This window comes from Momordica charantia (assembly GCF_013281855.1).
Source record: "Momordica charantia cultivar OHB3-1 chromosome 8 unlocalized genomic scaffold, Mcharantia_2.0 BLBB01000008.1, whole genome shotgun sequence".
In the NCBI taxonomy this organism is placed as follows: Eukaryota; Viridiplantae; Streptophyta; class Magnoliopsida; order Cucurbitales; family Cucurbitaceae; genus Momordica; species Momordica charantia.
This window is the reverse complement of record NW_028275166.1, coordinates 18,907,492-18,929,793: the sequence shown is the minus strand read 5'-3', so window position 1 is coordinate 18,929,793 and position 22,302 is coordinate 18,907,492. Positions and strand designations below refer to the sequence as shown.

Here is a 22,302-nt window from a genome sequence, read left to right as displayed (position 1 = left end):
AAAGAAAATTAAATAAAAAGAAGTAAAAGAAAGAAACCATTTATGACATGTAAAGGTTAGAAAGGAACATAATTTATATAATGTTGGGGATATGAGATGTAGTTCATGTTAGTTGCTTGTCAAGAGAGAGGGCATAAGCTGTAGAGTTTTTTTTCCTTTTTTTGAAAACCAAGCTGTAGAGTTTGTTAATGATTAAAATGATACTATCTAACAACATGAAGCTCGGCTGAAAAATAGCAGCTTTTCTTACTATTTCTGACCATATATATCTGACATTTGACGTTATAAGTAAAATAGTGGGTGTAGATAATACGTATTAAACAACTGTTACAAAATATAATGGAGAAATTGCTAACAAAATCCAACCCATAATTCAAAAAGACTCTAACCCTGAGCCGCTAAGGATTTAATAACTTCCTTGGCTGATTTGCATCTTTCAGCTTCATCTGCAGCTATTGCTGTAATTTCCATCAGTTTCTTTGAGGTTTTCTCGAGTTCAGCTTCAAGATTTTTGGACTTGCAAGTCAACTCTTGCACCTGCCAATCAGTTATTAATCAATACTCAATAGTTCACCCAAAATAGAGTTTCAGAAAGTAAAACTAAAAGCAGCTAACGTTTGATTCGCGTGGCCCATGTTTTCAATATTTCAAATGATTTTGTCATGAAGAAATTTATCAAAGTGCTTACCTAATAAATAGGATGCCTACCAGTGGGAAGAAGTCATTCTCACAGCTGCCTACCTAGTAAGGTTTTAAATTTCAAAACTCCCATTGAGTGCTTTAAATATGTTTTTCCAACATCCCGTAAATATTTTGACTTATCTCTCAAAGTGTTTGGATGTACCACATATGTTCACATAACTAGTCAATCTCAGTCAAAACTTGATTTTAGAGCTGTTAAACGTATATTCTTGAGTTATTTTTCAAGTGGGTTATAAATGTTTTAATCCTCAAATCAACAAATTTTTTGTTAGTATGGATGTGTCTTTTTTAGTAAAACAATCATATTTTACCCAAAATTATCTTCAGGGGGAGAGATCAAATTTGAGAGATAATTTTTGGGATATTTCGATTCCTCTTCCTAGTCCTATTTCTCCTGATTTTGCTGGACTTTTGATACCTAGTATAGAACTACGAGATGATTCTACTAATCAAGTTTATGAGTTTAAGTTTTATTCTAAAAGAAAATTCAATCAAATAAACAAAGACCAGATAGTTAATCCTTCTCAGAGTCAATCTGAAGTTCTGAAAAATGAAACAAAAAATACTAATAATCCCCCCCAGCGGATAGTCGATTCTTCACATAACCCAACCTGAGACTGAAAACACCGATATCTTCTATTCCTACTTCAACTATTTCACCTATTGTCTCTGACCTTGATGTTCCAGTAACAATTAGAAAACATGTTCGAAGTTGTACTAAATATCCTATTGCAAACTATATCTTATACCACAAATTGACAAATAATCATAGAGTTCACATCTAGGATAGCTGATTTGTTTGTTCAAAGGAATATACATGACGCTCTAGAAGATCCAAATTGGAGACTAGCAGTTATGGAAGAGATAATGCTCTCAAGCAGAATAATACTTGGGAGATAGTAGAGTTGCCAAAAGGTAAGAAATCAGTAATCAGTGGGATGTAAATGGCTATTTACCGTAAAATATACTGTAGATGGTAGTATTGAGAGAATAGATACAAGGTCAGATTGGTAGCTAAAGGCTTCACTTAAACCAATAAGATTGATTATTGAGAAACATCGACTCTCGTTGCTAAAATTAACTCTATTAGAGCTCTTTTGTCTCTTGCAGTTAATTCAAATTGGCCTCTCCATCAGCTTGACGTGAAAAATATCTTTCTTAATGGCGATCTCGAAAAAGAGGTTTTTATGAACTTACTACCAAGTTTTGAAAAGGAAATCAGTGTAATAAATTCTGCAAATTAAAAAAATCTCTTTATGGCCTCAAACAATCTCCGAGAGCTTGGTGTGAGCGGTTTGGAAAAGTCGTATCTAGCTATGAATTTCTTTGAAGCCAAGTTGACCACATATATATACATATATACGTACGTACGTACGTACATATATATATAGTGTATATATATAATGGTCATAAAAACCTATATTGTATAATAGGACCTATACTATATAAGTATATATAGTATATATAGTATCTATATAGTATAAATGAATTTATTTGAATGGAATAAATTATTAGTATTCCAATAATAATAAAATAAGAAGCACATAGCCTTCTTATATAGAAGAGAGGCTCAATGCATGAAAGGGAATAAAGAAATTAATATTGACAGCTAATTTACAACTAATATTTACAAATAATGAACCAACACTCCCTCTCAAGCTGGTTTAAAGATATCTTCCATTGCCAGCTTGTCAATCATTTTGTCAAATTGCACCTTCGCTAGTCCTGTTGTCAATACATCAGTAGTCTACTCTATTGTTGGGAAATAAAGGATACATATCACACCAGTGTCAACTTTTTCTTTTATGAAATGTTTGTCAATTTCAATATGCTTAGTCCTATCATGTTGAACTTGTAGAGACTAAGGTTGGAGAGAATTCAATGTAATGTGTTCTCATTATTAAAGTCTATATATATAGACAAATATACAAGGTTGACATAATCCTATAAGGAGAAGGTAAAGGACAAATTAATATTAATACAAGAATATAAAATATACTAAAATATCTATACTCTAACACTCCCCCTCAAGTTGGTGCATATATATTAATCATGCCCAACTTGTTAGACAAATAATCTATTCGTGCTCGATTCAACTTATGTTCTGTGATTTTTGATATCATTGGGATCACCTCAGAAGTTACGATTGATTTCTTCTCAACCATAACAAACAAACGAACTTATTTGAACAAAACGACAGAACCAGACCAAACCACCCGAACCAAACAAAACAGATGAATCAAATTGCTGGAACCAAATCGGATTAGGTGTTTTCTGAATCCAGAAACCCTAAGTGATACCCCACGACAACCAAAAGGGCGAAGGTGACGGGTGGCGACTGGCGGTGACGAAAGCACACAGCGATGGCGACGGCGACTAACAGCGAGACGAAACCCACGAACAGCAATCGGAAAACAGCAGCACTGGCGAATCAGCAAACGACGACGGCGGTGGCAGTGGTCAGCGGCGGCAGCGGCAGTAGTAGAACAAAACCCTAAGGAACAAAACCCTAACGGGCACAAAACCCTCATGGGCATCAAAACCCTCATGGGCATCAAAACCCTAATGGGCATCAAAACCCTAATGCGCACAAAACCCTAATGGGCACAAAACCTAGAGCTCTGATACCATGTAGAGACTAAGGTTGGAGAGAATCCAATGTAATGTGTTCTCATTATTAAAGTCTATATATATAGACAAATATACAAGGTTGACCTAATCCTATAAGGAGAAGGTAAAGGACAAATTAATATTAATACAAGAATATAAAATATACTAAAATATCTATACTCTAACAGAACTGAATTGTGGGCTATGGAGATGACAGCTTTGTTGTTGCAATAAACTCGTATGGGTGCCTTCTGAAAACTCTCAATTCTTCAAGTAACCCTTTTATCCATATCCCTTCACAAATACCTTGGCTAAGGCCCTAAATACTACTTCGCCGCTACTTCTGGCCACTACATTTTGTTTCTTACTTCACCAAGTGAGTAAGTTACCTCCAATAAATGAACAATAATCAGAAGTAGATCTTCTATCTATCGTACTTCCTGCAATCAGCATCGGTATAACTTCAACCTGTAAATGAAGGAAATCTCCAGCTTTTTCGATGCCTTGTACTGTACTGAAGGAATTTCACGTTTTACTCCAAGAGACATCTCTTGGAGGCCTATCTCTTGTCAAGACAGTAGCTGGTTACAAAGGAATTTTGAGGAAGCTGAGGCTTGGTTTGCTCTAAAAAATTTGGGAAAAAATAAGGCGTCAGGGCCAGACGGATTTACCATTGAATTCTTCATCAAATTTTGGCAGCATTGGAAAGGGGATTTTATGCGACTTTTTGCTGAGTTCTTTCGAAATGGCCAATTGAATGCTTGCGTTAAAGATAATTTCATTTGCCTTATTCCTAAGAAAGATACAGTGGAAAAGGTAAAGGACTTTAGACCAATAAGTCTTTCAACCTCCACTTATAAAATTATAGCCAAAGTCCTCACCGAGCGCCTCAAGAAGGTGATTCCTAGCAAAATTTCTATGAATCAGAGTGCTTTTATTGAAGGAAGACAGATCCTTGATCCGGTGTTAATTGCAAATGAGCTTGTAAATTTCTATAAAGTCAAGAAGAAGAGTGGTTGGATGTTAAAACTTGACTTAGAAAAAGCCTTTGATAGAGTGGATTGGGATTTTCTTGATGCTGTCCTTCGAAAGAAAGGGTTTGGAGAGAAATGGATTAGCTGGATTAATGGTTGCATCAGAGGGACAAAATTTTCAGTATTCATCAATGGTAGACCAAGAGGAAGAATCTTACTTCTAGAGGTTTAAGGCAAGGGGACCCTCTTTCTCCTTTCCTTTTTCTCTTAATCAGTGATGTGCTTAGTAGTTTGTTGGATCGCCTACATGAAAAGGGTATTTTTGAAGGTTTTATTGTCGGCAGAAATCATGTTCATGTTTCTCATCTACAGTTTGCAAATGATACTTTGTTGTTTTGTAAGGATGATGATGATATGTTGGAGATTCTTTTCGATACTATTAAGACATTTGAATGGTTGTCTGGCCTGAAAGTAAATTGGGATAAATCATTATTATGTGGAATTAATATTGATACCCAAAAAGTAGCGTTGTTTGCTGCAAAGTGGAATTGTAAAATTGAACATCTGCCCATTATGTACTTGGGGCTTCCTTTAGGTGGAAATCCAAAGCTTGAAGCCTTTTGGTTACCTATTAAGGACAAGATCCTAAAGAAGCTCGATAGATGGAAGTTGTATCAATTATCTAAAGGAGGTAGACTGACTTTGTGCCAAGCGGTGTTGGGTAACATCCCTATGTATTACTTATCGCTTTTTCAAATGCCTGGACATATCAGCAAGCAATTTGAAAAGTATATCAGAAAATTTTTTTGGGGACATGGTTCATATGGGTCTTTAAAGCATTTGGCTCGATGGGATTTAGCTTCTCGCCCTTCTGCAAATGGTGGCTTGGGCATTGGTATGTTATTGAATAAGAACCATGCTCTTCTTGCGAAATGGTGTTGGAGGTTTAGTGTGGAAACTTCTGCGTTATGGCGCCGGGTTGTGGCCAGCATTTATGAAACAGATTGTTTGATTGGAAAACTCTGGAAAAGAAGAATTTGGGGTGTCGTAGCCCTTGGAACAACATTCAAAAACAGTGGAAAAAGGTACAGAAATTCTCTTCATTATCGGTAAAAAATGGCAAACGTACTTTGTTTTAGCATCACTTGTGGTTGGGCGAGTCTTGTTTAAAGGACAAGTTTCCACTTATGTTTCGGGTTTCCTCGAACCCCTACCTTTCGGTTCAAGAAGCTTGGGATTCAACCACCTCCTCTTGGAGGATTGAAGTTAGAAGGTCGCTAAAAGATGGAGAAATTGCTGAATATATTGAATTATTGGACAATCTGAATTTGGTTTTGTTAAATGATGATGGAGACAAACTTTCTTGGAATCTGAATAAAAATGGGACTTTTTCTGTCAGCTCCTTATGTAACTCTAAGGCTCCCTCTGCTGCATTACCACGAGATTTTTGCTCAAAGCTCTGGAATTCTGGTAGCCCCAAGAAGGTTAATGTCCTTACATGGATTCTTATGTTTGGCAAGGTCAATACAGCTGAAATTATGCAGAAAAAGATACCATATATGTTTCTCCAGCCATCTGCTTGTGTTTTTTGTGTAAACTCAAGCGAAAATCAGCTGCACACTTTCTTTTTCTGTCCATTTGCAGCAACCTGTTGGTCTGCCTTTTTTGGAACCTTCAACCTAACCTACCTTGGGTTATGGACAAGTCAGTCTCGAACTTGGTTTTTCAGTTGCTGTTTGGTCTACACATGAATCCTAGAGCTACATTACTTTGGGTCTTCAGTTGCTGTTTGGTCTACACATGAATCCTAGAGCTACATTACTTTGGGTCAACGGTCTTACAGCCCTTATTTATGAATTATGGTTCGAGCGCAATCAAAGGACCTTCGAAGGGCTAAAAAGGCATCCGTTGGAATGTTTTCACATTGCCAAATTCAAAGCTTCTCAATGGTGTGCTCTTTCCAATCTTTTTGTCAATTACTCACCTAGCATGATTGATTCTAATTGGGATGCTTTTAGCTCTCCTTTGTAATTTTATTTATTTTGTTTCAACTTTATGTGCTTTGTATTCATTTTTTTTTCGTTTTTTTTTTCATTTTTTTATTTTTTATCTTTCTCACTCCTTTGGAGTTTGTATCCTTGAACATTTTATGTTCTTTTTCATTTATCAATGAAAAGTTCCTTTCCTGTTCAAAAAAAAAACTTCAACCTATAAATGGTTGTGTTTTTTGAACAATATATGTATACCAATATATGTAGGTCGATATTTGATTTATTAGTTGTAAATTAGCTGTCAATATTAATTTCTTTATTTCCTTTCATGTATTGAGCCTCTTTTTTATATAAGAAGTATTTCTTATTTTATTATTATTGGAATACTAATAATTTATTCCATTCAAACCAAGTTGGTATCAGAGCCAGGTTCTCCTTTAAAACCCTAGCCACTATAAACTCAGCCACCGCTGCTACCACGTTACTGTCGGAACCTTAGCCGCCATCCTCAAACAGCGCATCCTACTTCTGGACAGTTCCTTCGTGCGGGGCTGTTCATATCGCCAGCTGATCGTCCTTCCGTCGCCATCATTGTTCGCAAATCTAGAGCCAGAGGTCGCAGATCATGAGATATTACCGCCACCGTCTACGTTCTGCATCCCATTTGCAGATCTTCGTGCCGCACCTCTGTTCCCCCACTGTCCATGTTTATTTCGCTGTCGTCCTTGCCGTTTCGCCGCCCTTAGCATCCATTCCGACGTTTTGCAGGTCCGTGGATCAATTTCAGTCCGCTGTCACTCACCGTTAGCTACAGGTTTGTGGGTAAAATCCACGTTTGCTGCTTGCCGTTCTTTGCAGATCTTGGGTAAAGATCAAGGTTTGTTATCGTGTACAAACCCAAGGTTTGGTTCGGTTCAAGTCTGGTTGGTTCACACTTTGGTTTGGTTTGGTCCAATTCAGGCCGGTTCACTTAGTTCGACCAGACAGCTTCTTTTGTAATACATCTGCTGTGTTAACTCTTCCAAACAAGAGAATCCAAGTGAAAAAAACTCACTTTCTTTGGACTTTTGGTCTTCCAAATAGCTTTAAATAAATCTTGAGGCATAGGAGCATTTGAGGAAAACTTACGGAAGGAAGCCACTGTGAAGTCACCTGAATTATCCAAGGACCAAATCCTTCTATCTACTCTATTTACAGGGCAATATATATTTAGAAGTGACAGTAGAGAAATATATTCCTCGATCTCATCATCCTTCAAAGCCCAACGAGAAGTAATTTTCCAAGATAACGTTTGTGGATCCCAAAAATCAGCAACTGAACCTGAAGGGGACAAGGATAAACGATAAATTTTTGGAAATCTGACCGAGAGAGGCTTGTCCTCTATCTAGATGTGGTTCCATAAAAGAATATTGGAACCCGACCCCAATTTGATGCAAACTGACTGAATTGCCTCCAATGTCGAGAAATACTAGTCCATGGGCACCTAAGGCTGCCATTATTCCTTTCACCCGTAGACCAACCAAGTTCAATCTCTCCGTACAAACTGGCCATGACGTGCCGCCAAAGGGTAGAGTTTTCCAAGCCAAAACGCCAGCCCCATTTGGCTAAAAGTGCGCTGTTAATTTTTTAAATTCTGCCAACCCCCAGACCGCCATCTTCCATGAGCTTGGACGAGATATTCTAGTGTACAAGATGATTTAGAGCCCCTGACTGGCCACTGTTCCATAGGAAAGCTCTCCTTTTTTCGATTTGCTTGCATACCCCTAAAGGTATTTGAAACAAAGAAAGGTAGTAAAGTGGAATACTAGATAAGACTGATTTGCATAAGGTCAATCTACCTCCTCAGGACAAATTATAACGCCTCCAGCGATCCAACTTCTCTATTTTCTCTAAAACAGGGCTCCAAAAAACAGAGGATCTCAAATTTCCCCCTAAAGGTAGACCAAGATACAAAATAGGAAGGGAAGCAAACTGACAGTTCATAGAAGACGCTACTTGCTGAACTCTTTGTGCCGAAATGTTTACTCCGCTGATGGTTGATTTCTCCCAATTAATGGAAAATCCGGAAAGCCATTCGTAAGCTTTAATAGCTTCAGTGAGGTTTCTCGACATAATCTCATCATCCTTGCAAAAAATAAGAGTGTCATCTGCAAATTGAAGATGAGAGATATGGACATTCTTATCGCCGAGCAAGAATCCTTCAACAGAACCCCTTTCATAAATATTTTCCAGCATGCTACTGAAAACATCTGCTACTAAGAGAAAAAGAAAAGGTGTAAGTGGATCACCTTGTCTTAGACCCCCAAAAGCCACAATACGACCTTTATACCTCCCATTAATAAAGATTGAGTACTTAGTTCCTCTTACACAACTGTTGATCCACTTACACCATTTTCTACCGAACCGTTTTTGAAGAAGGACATCTTCTAGAAATGCCCAATCAACCTTGTCAAAGGCTTTCTCGAAATCCAGCTTGAGCAACCACCTGCCTATCCTTCAAGCTTTATAGGCTTCCACAGCTTCATTTGCAATCAAGATTCGATCCAATATATTTCGGCCTTCAATGAAAGCACTTTGAGTGGATGAGATAGTAGTAGGCATAACCTTTTTGAGGCACTCGGTCAGTACCTAGGCCAGCACTTTGTAAATTGAGGAAGAGAGACTGATTGGCTTGAAATCACAAATTCTTGAGGATGCGGCTTTTTTGGGCAGTAAACAAATGAAGTTTTCTTTAAGGCCACCATTAATATGGCCGTTAATGTTGAATTCCTTGAATAAGCGAATAAAATCATCCTTCAAGTGATGCCAGAAATCTGATGAGGGATTCCGTCGTGAAACCGTCGGGGCCTGGTGCTTTATTTTTACCAAGATCATTCAAAGCAGACCAGATTTCGGATTCCTCAAAATCTCTTTCCAGCCATTGCCTATCAGAAGGAGAAATTGGACGCCAATTGATCCCTCTTGGAGAGAACCGCGGGCCAGAGCTTATGGTAAAGAGCTTTCCAAAAAAGTTTAGAATTTCTTCCTCAATGTCTTTCTGATTAATGAGTGTGATTGGTGTACAACACACGGGTTGATTTCTTGAAGAAGAATAATATTTTTTACAAAAGGAAAACCAGCAGCTATTTAAAGGGGTTGTTGGCACATTAACCATACGGTAAACAATCTTACAACTAAAACAACCTAACAACCTTACTCACTTAACTAACTAACCAACCCTTGTATAATAACTACATCAATTTCCACGACCCTTAAAAATAACTCGACCTGGAGTTAAAGGGGTTATTGTAAAAGAATCTGGTGGATTGTAGTTGTAGAGATCTGCTATGTTGAAGATAGGGCTGATATTGTAAGTTGGTGGAAGCTGAAGTTTGTAGGCATTAGATCCAAAGCGCTCAATTACTTGAAAGGACCCTAACTTCCTCTTTTTGAGTTTGGAGTAGGTGCCCGATGGAAATCGGCTTTTCCTTAGATGAATAATCACTAGATCGCCTACTTGGAATTCCTTAGCCCGCCTTTTCTTGTCAACCGCCTCTTTTTATTTTAAATTTGATTGTTCAATGTGGTTTCAGACTTCTTGATGTAATTCTGTAATGCGGCTAGCCATTTCCTCTGCTTCCAAACTGAGATCAACAGATGAAGGAATGTTAGTCAAATCTAAAGTTAATCTAGGGAGTTTAGTATAAATCACCTCAAATGGTGACTTCCCTGTAGTTCTGTTCTTCATGTGGTTGTAGGCAAATTCCGCTTGAGCCAACGACATGTCCCACTGTTTAGGGTGATCTCCACTAAGACAACGAACGAGGTTTCCCAAAGATCGATTCGTGACTTCGATTTGACCATCTATCTGTGGATGGCTCGTGGTGCTAAATTTGAGGGTGTTAATAATAAGAAAATAAAATAATTCTTCCTTAATTACTCCAAATGATTGATACAACGCTATATAAATAGCAGTCACAAAAAAGAAACTAAAAAGAAATTCTTGCCTATTAAGATAAGGAAATACTTACGTATTAGGACAATAAAACCCTAACCTAAATAAAATAGGAAACCTTTAAAATAAAATAAACTATAATTTAACAGAGGGAAGTATCAAATTTCTTCCACAATGTGCGCCAGAAGTGACTTAAAAACTTGACATCGCGATCTGACACAATGGACTTTGGAATTCCATGGAGACGAACTATGTCCCTAAAAAATAAGGTTGCTATAGCAATGGCATCGGAGGTCTTTTTACAAGCCACGAAATGTGCCATCTTGCTAAAGCGATCCACCACCACCAATACCAAATCAAATCCCCGCTGTGTTCATGGAAGTCCTAAAATAAAATCCATCAAAAGATCTTCCCATATACTCTTGGGTATTGGTAAAGGTGTATAAAGCCCAGTATTTTGTGTTGTTCCTTTGTAAGTTTGACAAGTAAAACACTTAGTGACATAGTTAGAGACATCTCGGCGTATATGTGGCCAATAGAAGCGTGAAGGTACTATATCCAAAGTTTTATCACGACCTAAATGCCCCGCAAGGCCACCCGCATGGGCATCTCGTAGAATAGCCTCCCTTAAGGAGGTATGAGGAATACATAGAGCATTTCCTTTAAATAGGTATCCTTCCACAATATGGTAGTCTTCGATAGGCATATGAGTTGAACATTTGTGCCAAATGTCTTGGAAGTCTTTGTCAGTTCCATATAAATCAGGAAGATAGTCAAAGGCAATAATCTCGCCTTTAAGGATGGTTCAAAGGCTGTTTTTCCGGCTTAAGGCGTCTGGTGCCTTATTAGTTGTTCCCGCCTTGTGTTTAATTACAAACTCAATTCGTTGTAAAAAGGACAACCAACGGACGTGCATACGACTAGTTGTTTTTCGAGTATGCAGAAATTTTAAGGAGAAATGATCCGTAAACAAGACAAATTCTTTACTTAATAGATAATGCTCCCACTATTTCAATGCTCGGACAAGGGCATAAAGTTCTTGCTCATAAGTGCTCCATTTTTTACGGGATGGGCTAAGTTTTTCGCTAAAATATTCTAAAGGATGATTGTTTTGAGATAAAACAGCTCCTAATCCCAGATGCATCTACAGCCACTTCAAAAAGTGAATCAAAGTTTGGTTTTGATTATTTGTAAACTATCTATTTGTGATTGTCCCCACGAAAATTGTCCCTTTTTAAGGCAGTTGGTCAAAGGAGCTACGATGGAACTAAAGTGTTTTATAAATTTCCTATAGAAGGAAGCAAGCCCTGGGAAACATTGGACATCCCTTACCGTTTTAGGTTCACTCCAATCAGCTATAGCTTGAACTTTAGAAGGGTCCATTTTTACTTGATTATGACCAATGATAAAACCTAAGAAAGATATTTCGGGTGTGACAAAGAGACATTTTTTAAGATTGATCACAAGTTTATTATCTGCTAATGTAGAGAAGAGTAACCGAAGGTGGTCTAAGTGATCATGCATAGTAGTGCTATAGATGAGAATGTCATTGAAATAAACAACAATAAATTTGTTAATAAAAGGAAACAAAACCTTATGCATGAGCCGCATGAAGGTACTTGGAGCATTAGATAATCTGAATGGCATAACAAGCCATTCAAACAACCCCTCGTTTGTCTTTAAGGTTGTTTTCCACTCATCTCCCAGTCTGATTCGAATCTGGTGGTAGCCACTTTTGAGATCCACTTTAGAAAAGATTGTGGCACCTCCTCATTGATCTAGTAGGTAGAAGATCCAGGGTATTGGAAATCGGTATTTGACTGTGATTTTGTTTATAGCATGGCTATCAACACACATTCTCCAAGTACCGTCCTTTTTTGGAGTCAACAAAGCAGGCACGACACATGGACTTAGACTAGGCTGTATATGCCCTATCTCAAGTAATTCATGAATTTGGTCATGAAGTATTTTGTACTCGGAAGGGCTCATTCTATAATGTGCTAGATTAGGAAGAAATGCCCCTGGAAAGAAATCAATATTGTGTTGTATGTTTCAAAGAGGGGGTAATCCAGTCAGTGTTTCTATAATAGTTTCAAATTCGGTCAATAATTGTTCTACAGCCGGCGGAACAAAAGAACCAGCATTCTTGGCATCAAAATCTTTTATAATCAAACCGAGGATAGGTTCTTTAGGCTGTCCTAGGAGCTGTGTTGCCGAACAAATGGTAAATAGGTTACCTTTCCCTTTGTCACTATCCTTCAAAGGAAGGGACTTGGAGGGATTTAATGGTAGAAGGACCACTTTTTTACCCATCCACAAAAACTCGAAAGTATTATCTCTTCCTTTATGGAGAGCTTGAGTATCATATTGCCAAGACCTTCCAAGTAAAATATGACACACATCCATGTCTAACACATCACACACGATTTGGTCTTTATATGTTGCACCAATGGACAAAGCCACTGTGCAAGTGTGTGTGACATGAGCCTGACCCCCTTTTTTAATCCAAGATACTTTATATGGAGCGGGGTGAGGGGATAAAGGCAAGTGTAACGTATTTACCAACTTACTGGCAATGATGTTTTCAGTGCTTCCACTATTGATGATGACATTGTAGATTTTCCTGTTTATGGTGCATCTAGTTTTAAACAGAGCATGTCGTTGGTAAGTTACCTCTGTTTTAGGTATCAAAAGGACGCGTTGAAGAACACAGGAGACAGGATCATGTTCATCTGGTGCGGCATAGTCAACATCTTCTTCTAACTCTTCCCCACTGTCTTCGTGGACTTCTTCCTCATCAATGAAATTGATAGCTTTTCTTTGGGGACAATCATTGGATAAATGTCCGGTTTGTCCACACCAAAAGCATTTACCCAATGTTGGGCGAGAATACACATTCCCTTGTTTTTTCCCTGCCACACTATCAACTTGTTTAGCTTTAACAACATCATTGTCGAGGGACTTACCTTTAGGGGCAGTGGATGAAAGGTTGGGGGAAGGGGTATTGTCGCCCAGAGTAGTGGACCGTTTGGATGTGCCTCCCTGATCCCAAGTGCTGCGTTGTGCATATTGTTTCTTGACACGATTGCCCACCTGTTCTTCAATGGTGGTTGCGGTGGAAATAGCCTCATTGAGGTAACCAATTGGTTGCAAAGCAATCTGTTCTTTAATATCCGAACGTAAACCACCAATGAATCGGGCGACCAAATGTTGTTGGCTTTCCAAAAGATTGGTTCTTGCACCCAAACGATGAAATTCCTCGGAATAGTCAACTATGGATCTTGTCCCTTGTCGACAATTCTGGTACTGATTGTAGAAAACTTGTTCAAAATTAATTGGGAGAAAACGTTCACGCATGAGCTTTTTCATTTGTTCCCAATTACGGATGGGTTGCTTCCCATAACGATGTCTATTAACTTCTAGTTGGTCCCACCAAGCCGAAGCTCCTTCCTTTAGCTTTAATGCTACCAACCAAACCTTCTTGTGATCTGGAGTTCCCATATAACTAAAGAATTTTTCTACATTCTTAACCCAATCTAAGAATCCCTCAATATCCATCTTACCATTGAATGGACAGATTCTCTTTAGATTGTTCGAACTCTTTTCCATTAGGAGCAGTTTCGGACTTCTGGGATCAGAATATACGTTCGTGGAACATTTTGTTAAGGAGGTCTCTAAAGGAAGAGGGGAGTAAGAAGAGTTTACTACTCTTTTGTCAATTCTAAGCTCGGCTTCGATTACTTGTACAGAAGATCGAAGAATATGGACTCTCGAACCACCTAGTGTATTTTCGGTTGCATCTTTGATCATATAGCGGACTTCTTCTCCGATGGATAAGGACTTGTTTGCTGCTTCGTGAAAATCAAAAAGTCCAAGGAAAGTCAATGTATTTTCTTGGATTCTTCTTCAAGGGATTAAATACGACTGGAATTATTCAAAGAAAGCTTCCTTCAACTGCTCTTCTCCCTTCTCATTGTGTTCTTTGTGGTGCTAGTGGGGAAGATCAAAGTCATCTCTTCTACCATTGTTCTTCCATTGCTAATGGGTGGTCCTCTCTTCTTTCGTACCTTCCATATTGATTGGGTTTTTGATATAAGGCTCAAGACATTTTATTCCAGTTATTTTGTGGTCCATATCATTCTTCTTGGGCTGTTCGTTTATTATGGATCAATGTCGTTAAGGGTAAAAGCAGATCATTGTTCGAGTGTCTTTCTTCAGCAAAGTTCAAGGCTTCCCATTGATGCTCTCTTGCTGATTCTTTTTTGCATTATTCCCCAAATCTTATTTTCTCTAATTGGGATGCTTTTATCAATCCTTTGTAATTTGTTTTTTCTGTTTTATTTATTTGTTCTTTGTTTCACTCTTTCGGGAGTTTGTATCCTTTGAACATTTTTTATCGTTCCTTTTCATTCCATCAATGAAAAGTTCTTTGAAAGTCCTTCATGTAATCCTTTTGGGTCTTTTGTAACTTTATACCATCAATGAAATCGTTTCTTTCAAAAAAAACCAATGAAAAGTTCGTATCTTGTTAAAAAAAAAAAGTTCCCCTTTTTCACAACTTTAGCATTTCTTCTCTCATGTTTAGCTGGAAAAGCTTTCTGTAATCCCTTTTATAGGCAACTTTTGTAATTTCATATCATTAATAAAATTGTTTCTCTCTCTAAAGAAAAAATATTTTGAATTTGTTTAAAATTCAATATTTCGAATAACTCATTAAATGTTTTTATTACAAAAATATATTTTTGAATGTTTGTTCATGTTGTGTGTAACCTTTTTTTTTTTTAATTTCGAGTACAATAAAGGGTTGGGGGATTTGAACTCGTGACCTGTTGATCAGGCATGTATTAATTACCGCTGAACTAAGCTCATGTTGGCCATGTTGTGTGTATCTTAACTTTTTGAAAATAACATTCCATTGTATCCATATCATGTTGAACAATGAATATGCTTTCCAGGTAGCCGTCAACCTTGATCTAGATAGGCAGATGAATAAAATACAATTCATGCATATCGTTAGAGTTAACTACATTAGAAATATATATAAAGTAGACCAAGATGCCAATATAACTTCCACATCTAAGGATAATTATATCTTCATAAGGTCGCAGCCAGACAGTGAATTTATCAAATTAATTAGAGGAAACCCAAACAAAAGGCTTACCTGTGCCCTCAAACTGATGATTTCCTGGGTTAAACTGTCATTTGCACGCTTAGAATCCTCTGCAATGTCTTCGAAGGATTGAATCGGGCTCGTCATTCCCAAGACAGGAGATGTTGCTCGAGAAGCTAATCTGGAAGCAGGAATAGAAACTTATGACACTCTTTAGGAAGCTTAATATGGAGGAATTGATTCTCTGGAAGAATAATAGCCCCTCAATTTGAATTTTCCCATTTAAGGAGGTGAACAGAGGACGACTTTGTACCTATTGTTTTATATCATACCTGGACTGCATGCTTTCAGCATGATTGACAGCACCCAAAGACGAAAGTCTAGAGAGTGTTGCTTGCAACTTTGGAACCCACGACTCTTTATCTACGACACCATTAGATTTAGGGTGCACGTTTCCGGTTCTGGCTTTAGAATTTTGTGAAAGAGAATTGGACTCCATAGCCTTCTTTAGTTTAGTGAAACAATCATCACACACTCGATATGGCTTATTCAAATTTGGGGCTAAAGATGCTTTCAGAGATTTTCTGCTGCTGCATGCTTTGCAGAATACTAGACCACAGTTGTAACAGTTGTGACGCTTCCTTCTGAAACCAAATGGATTGTGACAACCGGAGCATACAGAATGGTCAGCACTTGATACCCACTTATGAAGACATATAACAGCGGTGAAGTTTGAACCACATGCTACATTTTTCACTTGCTTATCTTTCAGGAAATCTACAATAGTAGGTGTCTTTCTGTGATCATGGTCTCCATGGCCTAACTGACCATTTGAGCCCTTTCCCCAGGTATAAACCTCAGCTCTGGAGGTTAATACTGCAACATGATAAGAACCACAGGCAACCTCTTCAACAAAACTGTTGGCAATTTCACCTTCAACGCAAGTGGGAAGCTTTCCATCAGCTCCAGCACTTCCCAACTGGCCATAAGCAGTACTTCCCATTGAATATACCCGTCCCGATGTTGTTAAAGCAATTGTGAGATTATGACCACATGCCACTTGACATATATTTTCTTCAATTAATGCAGCTACACATTCAGGAACTAGTCTAGGCTCATTATCTCCATGTCCAAGCCGGTCTTTGTCACCATCACCCCATGTGTAAAGCTTTCCAGATGAAGGGTTAGCTGAAGTACCAGAATCGGAAAGCTCGTTAAAGATTTCAACAACAGCAGCAGTGTGCCAAACACCACAAGCAACTCTTATCGTTCTTAGCCCTGTCAAAGATTCCACTTCCCGTGGAATATTTGAGGTGATATGATCCCCATGACCCAAGGCTCCAAAAGAACCATCCCCAAATGTGAACAATTGACCAGCTGATGTCACAGCAGCTGTATGCCAAGCTCCACAAGAGATATATGATACACGAATTCCCTCCATCTGACCACTTACCTTTTTAGGAATGAAATGACTAACTTCACTACCATGACCAAGGAGACCATAATTATGAGTACCATCACCCCAAGTATAAAGATCCCCTGAAATTGTTACAGCACAAGTATGGTACTCTCCGCATGCTACTAATTCAACATTCATGCCACTGAGGGTATCGATGATTTTTGGATGTGAAACATCCACTTCCACACCATGGCCAAGTCTGCCTCCTGACTCCTCACCCCAACTAAAAATCTCACCTTGTCTAGTAATCAGTACAGCATGTCTGCCACCACATGAAATACCATGAACATCTAGAGCAACTGTTGACTCCAATGCCTTGGGTATCAGAGCATCCAGCTTGGAGTTTAATGAACATTGATTGCCGACCTTGTTCACACCACCACCCAGCAATCCATCCCCTGTACCTTCTCCCCAAATGAAGACATCCCCTAAGGCATCAAAATCTTCTGGACATGATCCTTGACTTGATGAGCTCACAGCACTGGATAAGCTAACGCGGAAACCCTCGGATGCAGAAATTCGGCCATTTGAGTTATCTACAAGCCCAGATGATAGAGAAGGATTGGAAATTGACTTGGCTTGGTTGATACTCTTGGAAACTGCAGTGTATGATAGTATTTCACAAAATGCTTTTCCTAGTCTATTCTGTGCATTATTTTCATAGGGAACCCCATCAGAATCTCCAGGATCCTGTCAATCAGAAGAAGTACAAAATGTAAATTAGGACTAAATACAAAGAATAAAAAACTGAGTACATATTGAAACAAATATAATTATCATTGAAATATAATTATCATTGTACAGACACATGGTGTAATGGTTGGAGAATTCTTTCGCAGGCGAGCATGTGAACCATCTGATGATACACTCTCACATCTTGATTCAGCTCTAAACTTGCGGAAGTTGCCTCGAGTGATCAATGCCTTGAGACCAACAAACCAAACTTCAGCTTCATCCTTGTCTTTACATATCTGTCCATCATTGATAAAATTAGTTTGTCAATTTTTTTTTTTTTTGGGGGACTAACAAATTTCCATTCTAGCTTCTAAAGGTTTCTGCAAAACTTCTTCAATCCTCATGTAGTAAAAGATATTATATCAATTGCAAGCACGTATGTGAAAACACAAAACAATTGGATGCAAGAGAACTTCAAAATTAGTGTTGAGTCAATGACACATAAATGGCATTGCAAGATCAAATAAAAAAATAAATGTTAAGGGAATCAACATTGTCGTCTCTTACCAAATCTAGTGATCTATCATTATACAAGAGTGAAAATGACTGATACTCTTTTTCAGGTTGTGGATGCTGCTGGAATATTGCCTGAAAATTAAATACACGTATACATCCTTTCAAATTTAGGAAACTAAAAAATGAACATGAAGTTTAGAAATTCAGAAGATAAATCCTTGAAAGACACTCTTAGAAAGTCTCAAACATGAACTTTTCTTTAATATTAAGCCAAGGCATTTTGATCATTGTTTTACGGAAAGTTATCTAAAACCGTACCAGCTAGTCTGAAAGCTAGTTTCAATATTTTCTTCACCCCAAACAATGTCTTAGAAGTCAATATTTGTATGTAAACTTACAGTACGCTGGCCGGGAATAATCTTTGAAACCAAACTTAATTTAAGCTGTTTCTCTTCTTTGCCCGAGTACCATATGAGTAAAGACTCGTCCTGTAACATTGATAAAAAAAATAATAATAAAATAGAATAAAATAAAAGATCATCCTATAACAGAATTTCAAGCCTGTTAAAAGAGAGAGGACAAAAAGATAATGGCTTTACTTAGTGTGGTTGGAGTCCACATAGAAAAATATGGATGCCTCAGTGCATGAGAACTAATAAGATACAATTTTTCATTGATTACATTTTTTCATCTTCACATTCTATATCATCAAGAATTAATAAGATACAAATGTTCTTATCATCAAAATCTGGAAATAATATTCAAAAGATTGCAATGCAGAAGTAAGTACCTATGTCACTTCAAGACTAACTCCAAAAGGTAAAACAAGATTACTAATGTAGCAAACTATTACACGTAGAAATCTTTATCATTCATATAAAAAGATCTTGAGCGATATTTCTGTGAAGAGTTTTACATTTGATTTAACCCTTAGAACATGGACAAAATGAACTATAAATACCACAAGTCATGAGAAAAGTAAATTGACTTATGCTTCAACGGCACTACATACCACCGAGATAACTATCTATCACAGTACAGCATCAATGAGATTAATAGAATTACTAACTGTTCTTTTGTTTTCCTTTGCCTAGAATAATCAGTTACAATCTTTTTAAATGGGAAAGAAGAGCTTCCAGTATAGAAAGATGATAAAGACAGCTATGATAAAAATGCAGCTTCCAAGACCACCAATACGAGTCTTTAAAAATTAGAAGAAAAAAAAAAGATAGCATTTGTGGGGGGAAATCAGGAATAAAAATTCAAGTTTTAGGTAGTTCAAAAGGCAGGGGAAATAAGAAGAAAGAAACGGGCATATAAAATGCTGTCTCCATCATTCATTTTCTTGCCAAAAAAGTTTTACCATTTTTCACCATTTGCCTTCAGGAAGATAACTACAGATAAATGATCTTCTTGTATTCGGACAGGCAATTACTACTGAAAGGTGAAAAGCCTGAACTTTTGACCTCACAGAAAATAACTTACACTTGAAAGCCTGAAAGGGCAGAACTTTGGCTTCCCCCTCCGTCCATATTTAAGTAAATGTGCCCCTTTCTTAAGCGCTGTAATGGCCTATAAAAATAAGGGGGTAAAAATCAGCACAGGGGAGATGAGAGAAACCAGATAAGAAAGGATATAATGTGAGCTTTTTTCTTCTCTCAAAAAAGTTGCAATAAATTCTTCAGAGGAACAAGAATAAAAACATGGAAGACCATGACATTTGATGGAATTCTCACGTGAGAACATCTTAAATACTAAACCATCAAAAACTTGACTTTAAACTAGTCACTCTACTCCACCCTCCAAAGCAGAAATCTCACCACACGACAAACGATAATCCATAGTTAGAACAGAGTAGTTTAAAAGACTGTAAAGGAAAGCATGAATCGCCTTCAATACAGAACATTTTCGAGCAGGAGTCACCTTAAATGGGTAAATAAGAACGTACAGGGAAAAAAGAAAAAGAAAATTTTTATATAATGAAACCAACCTGCTCGATATCCCTATGGGCGAGACCACCTTTCTGGGTATCGGCCATTCAAGATTCAAAATCAGGTGCTACTCTGGAGCAGACCAAACGTCCACTGGAAGAATAAACCCAAATGTATCTCAAAATGACAATCCCTGTCCAAAATTTGCGCCATGAAAAGCATTCTACTCATCCTCTCGGATGAAAAATCCCCTCATCTACCCCATGGAAAAATGCCCCGTAAGAAAATCAAAACGCGACGAAACTAAACTCCCAACACAATACTCCAACAGCTCCACTAGTCACTATTCAGCTAAAACCACCGCCTGTAATCTCAAAGGAACCCTAAAATACGCACAGCGACGAATCCCGACGAGTCTATTCGATTAATGGCGCATAATCAACGGCAGAAGACCATTCCGACCCAAATTACACGCAATATGAACCTTGGAGGCTAAAATTCACGCACATTAGATTGAACAGCCATACATTCATGTCGGCAATTTCTGATTAATCTCAACGCGCGAATGGGCGCCAAAAAGATCATAGAACAGAGCGTGGAAAATCATAGAGATCTGGAGCACCTCGCAGGTCTTTAATGTCTTCTCAACGTAAATTCCCGTGGCATTGAGAAATTGTTGACATGCGCCCTTTACCTGCGCTCGGTTTCTTCTCTCTCTCTGGTTTCTCTCTCTTGTCTGTATTGAGTTTTTGTCTGGGATGAAGCTTTAACTGTTTTTTTTATAATTGTCGCTCAATTCCAAACGACTTCTTTTTTTTCTCTCTCTCTCTTTTTCTTTTCTTCTCCCCCTCCCTTCTGCTTTTAATTTTGTATTTTGTAATTTTTTTTTCTCAAATGTGCCACGTCAGCAGAATGGGAATCTCTGGGATGTGGCAAATTTTGTCGTACTTGATGCACTTTTTGGTATTATTTTAATAAATGTCCACTACGAGACAAATCATGTGTTTCGGAGGACTGCAACACACCCTCTGCCACGTGTACACTTTGCAGTACATTTTGACCACTGTGTTTGACCAACTGATTTCCCGCCAATTTTAGTACAATTTTTCTTTTTTTTATTAAACCAATTTCGACAATGCGATCACGATGAGATCAGAAAATCTTTGTCGTTATCCTCAATTGTGTTTGCTGCCTCATTTGATGGACACTGTCGGATTTGAACTTTTACTTTTTGGTATTTCAACAACCATGTTGTCTAATTTACAACAATTTTTATTATGATTTTGTTTTTTCATGTTTTAAAGCCATGGTGCCCAAGAGACCTTCATGGAGCTCTAAGCATCCATCAACCATCACAACTCCGTCTTTGGACGACATCAAGTTTTTACTCAAAGATTTTCGAGACTATTTAAGAGCATTCTAAGAAAAGATTAAGAGGTGTGAGATGATTGGAGTGTTGCGATTTGAACATCAAAATTATTTTATATATTTAAAAAAATGTCACCATCTTTTCTAATTTTCAAATATAGGAAAATATTATAAGGATTATTTTCGAATTCATATTTTACCCTCCCTATTTTTTTCAAATCTCTCGCAATTTCTTCTTCTTCTCCCGAATTGGTCTTTGTTACTAGTGGAAGTTGAAATTGAACCGTCGGGCAACTTGGAATCTACTAATCAAGGAGTGTACAATGAGAATCGATGTGACGGTTACAATATGGAAGGGTTGAAAGAAGGTTTGAAGAACTGGGCAAGATTTATGAAATATAAATTTGAGTCCTGGGTTTCTGCTCATTCTAATTTCAACAGACCCAAATAAAAGAATAAAAAAATAATTATTTGAAATTAGAGTTGTATCCCAATCCCCATTCAAATTGGAAGTGACAAAAATCGAAATCGAAAAATAGGAGAAGATAAAGAGAATCGAAAAACAAGAGTAAAGATGAATAAAGAAAATGAGAAGGAACATAATGGTGAATCAAAGATCATGCTGCAATTACTTTTACAAAATGGAAATGAGGAATAATATTATATGAAAAAAATGGAGGGGGAAGAGAATAGAAGAGAAATTTGAGAATGGAAGAGGGAAGAGGGAAGAGAAGAGAGAAGGTATGTCATTGTAATTTTATAGTTCTTTTAATTGAACAAAATATTGATTTATGTTAAAAATAAATAAATTTTGAAAGGTCGGATCCTTCGAGCAAAGTGAAAACTTTTTAAAGTTATTTGTGTCAATTTCCTAGTGCGAAGGGACTCTGGAGACGTGCTCGTTAGAGCTTTTATAGTGTCGGAATAAACCGATGTTGTCGTGTAGGTTCTCGTCAGGGGATGTCTTTCCAAAGAAAGCTGGAGGGTTACATGCGATAGAAAAAACAAAGGGCATTATGTGAAACACAAGGT

The 22,302-nt window shown here is 37.6% G+C and overlaps 1 protein-coding gene across 1 annotated transcript; it reads right to left on the bottom strand.

Annotated features, from left to right (window-relative positions):
- Nucleotides 1–384: 384 nt before the first annotated feature.
- Nucleotides 385–20,701, bottom strand: LOC111023494 (PH, RCC1 and FYVE domains-containing protein 1). The gene is made up of 9 exons (XM_088126960.1): nt 20,430–20,701; nt 19,962–20,055; nt 19,457–19,543; nt 18,370–18,459; nt 18,023–18,103; nt 17,587–17,751; nt 15,654–17,470; nt 15,373–15,502; nt 385–537 (listed from the first exon to the last, which is right to left on the bottom strand). The coding sequence occupies exons 2-9, from the start codon at nt 20,007–20,009 to the stop codon at nt 385–387; spliced, it is 2,571 nt and encodes an 856-aa protein (XP_087983086.1). The 5' UTR covers nt 20,010–20,055; nt 20,430–20,701.
- Between the last annotated feature and the right edge of the window lie 1,601 nt (nt 20,702–22,302).

What these genes read in the sequence shown, in the direction of transcription:
- LOC111023494 (XM_088126960.1), bottom strand. Translation starts at nt 20,009, where the DNA reads ATGGCCGATACCCAGAAAGGTGGTCTCGCCCATAGGGATATCGAGCAG. An exon ending in CCCATAGGGATATCGAGCAG is followed by an intron (nt 19,544 to 19,961) that starts GTTGGTTTCATT and finishes TTATTTTTATAG; the next exon opens with GCCATTACAGCGCTTAAGAA. An exon ending in TCATCAGTTTGAGGGCACAG is followed by an intron (nt 538 to 15,372) that starts GTAAGCCTTTTG and finishes ACTGATTGGCAG; the next exon opens with GTGCAAGAGTTGACTTGCAA.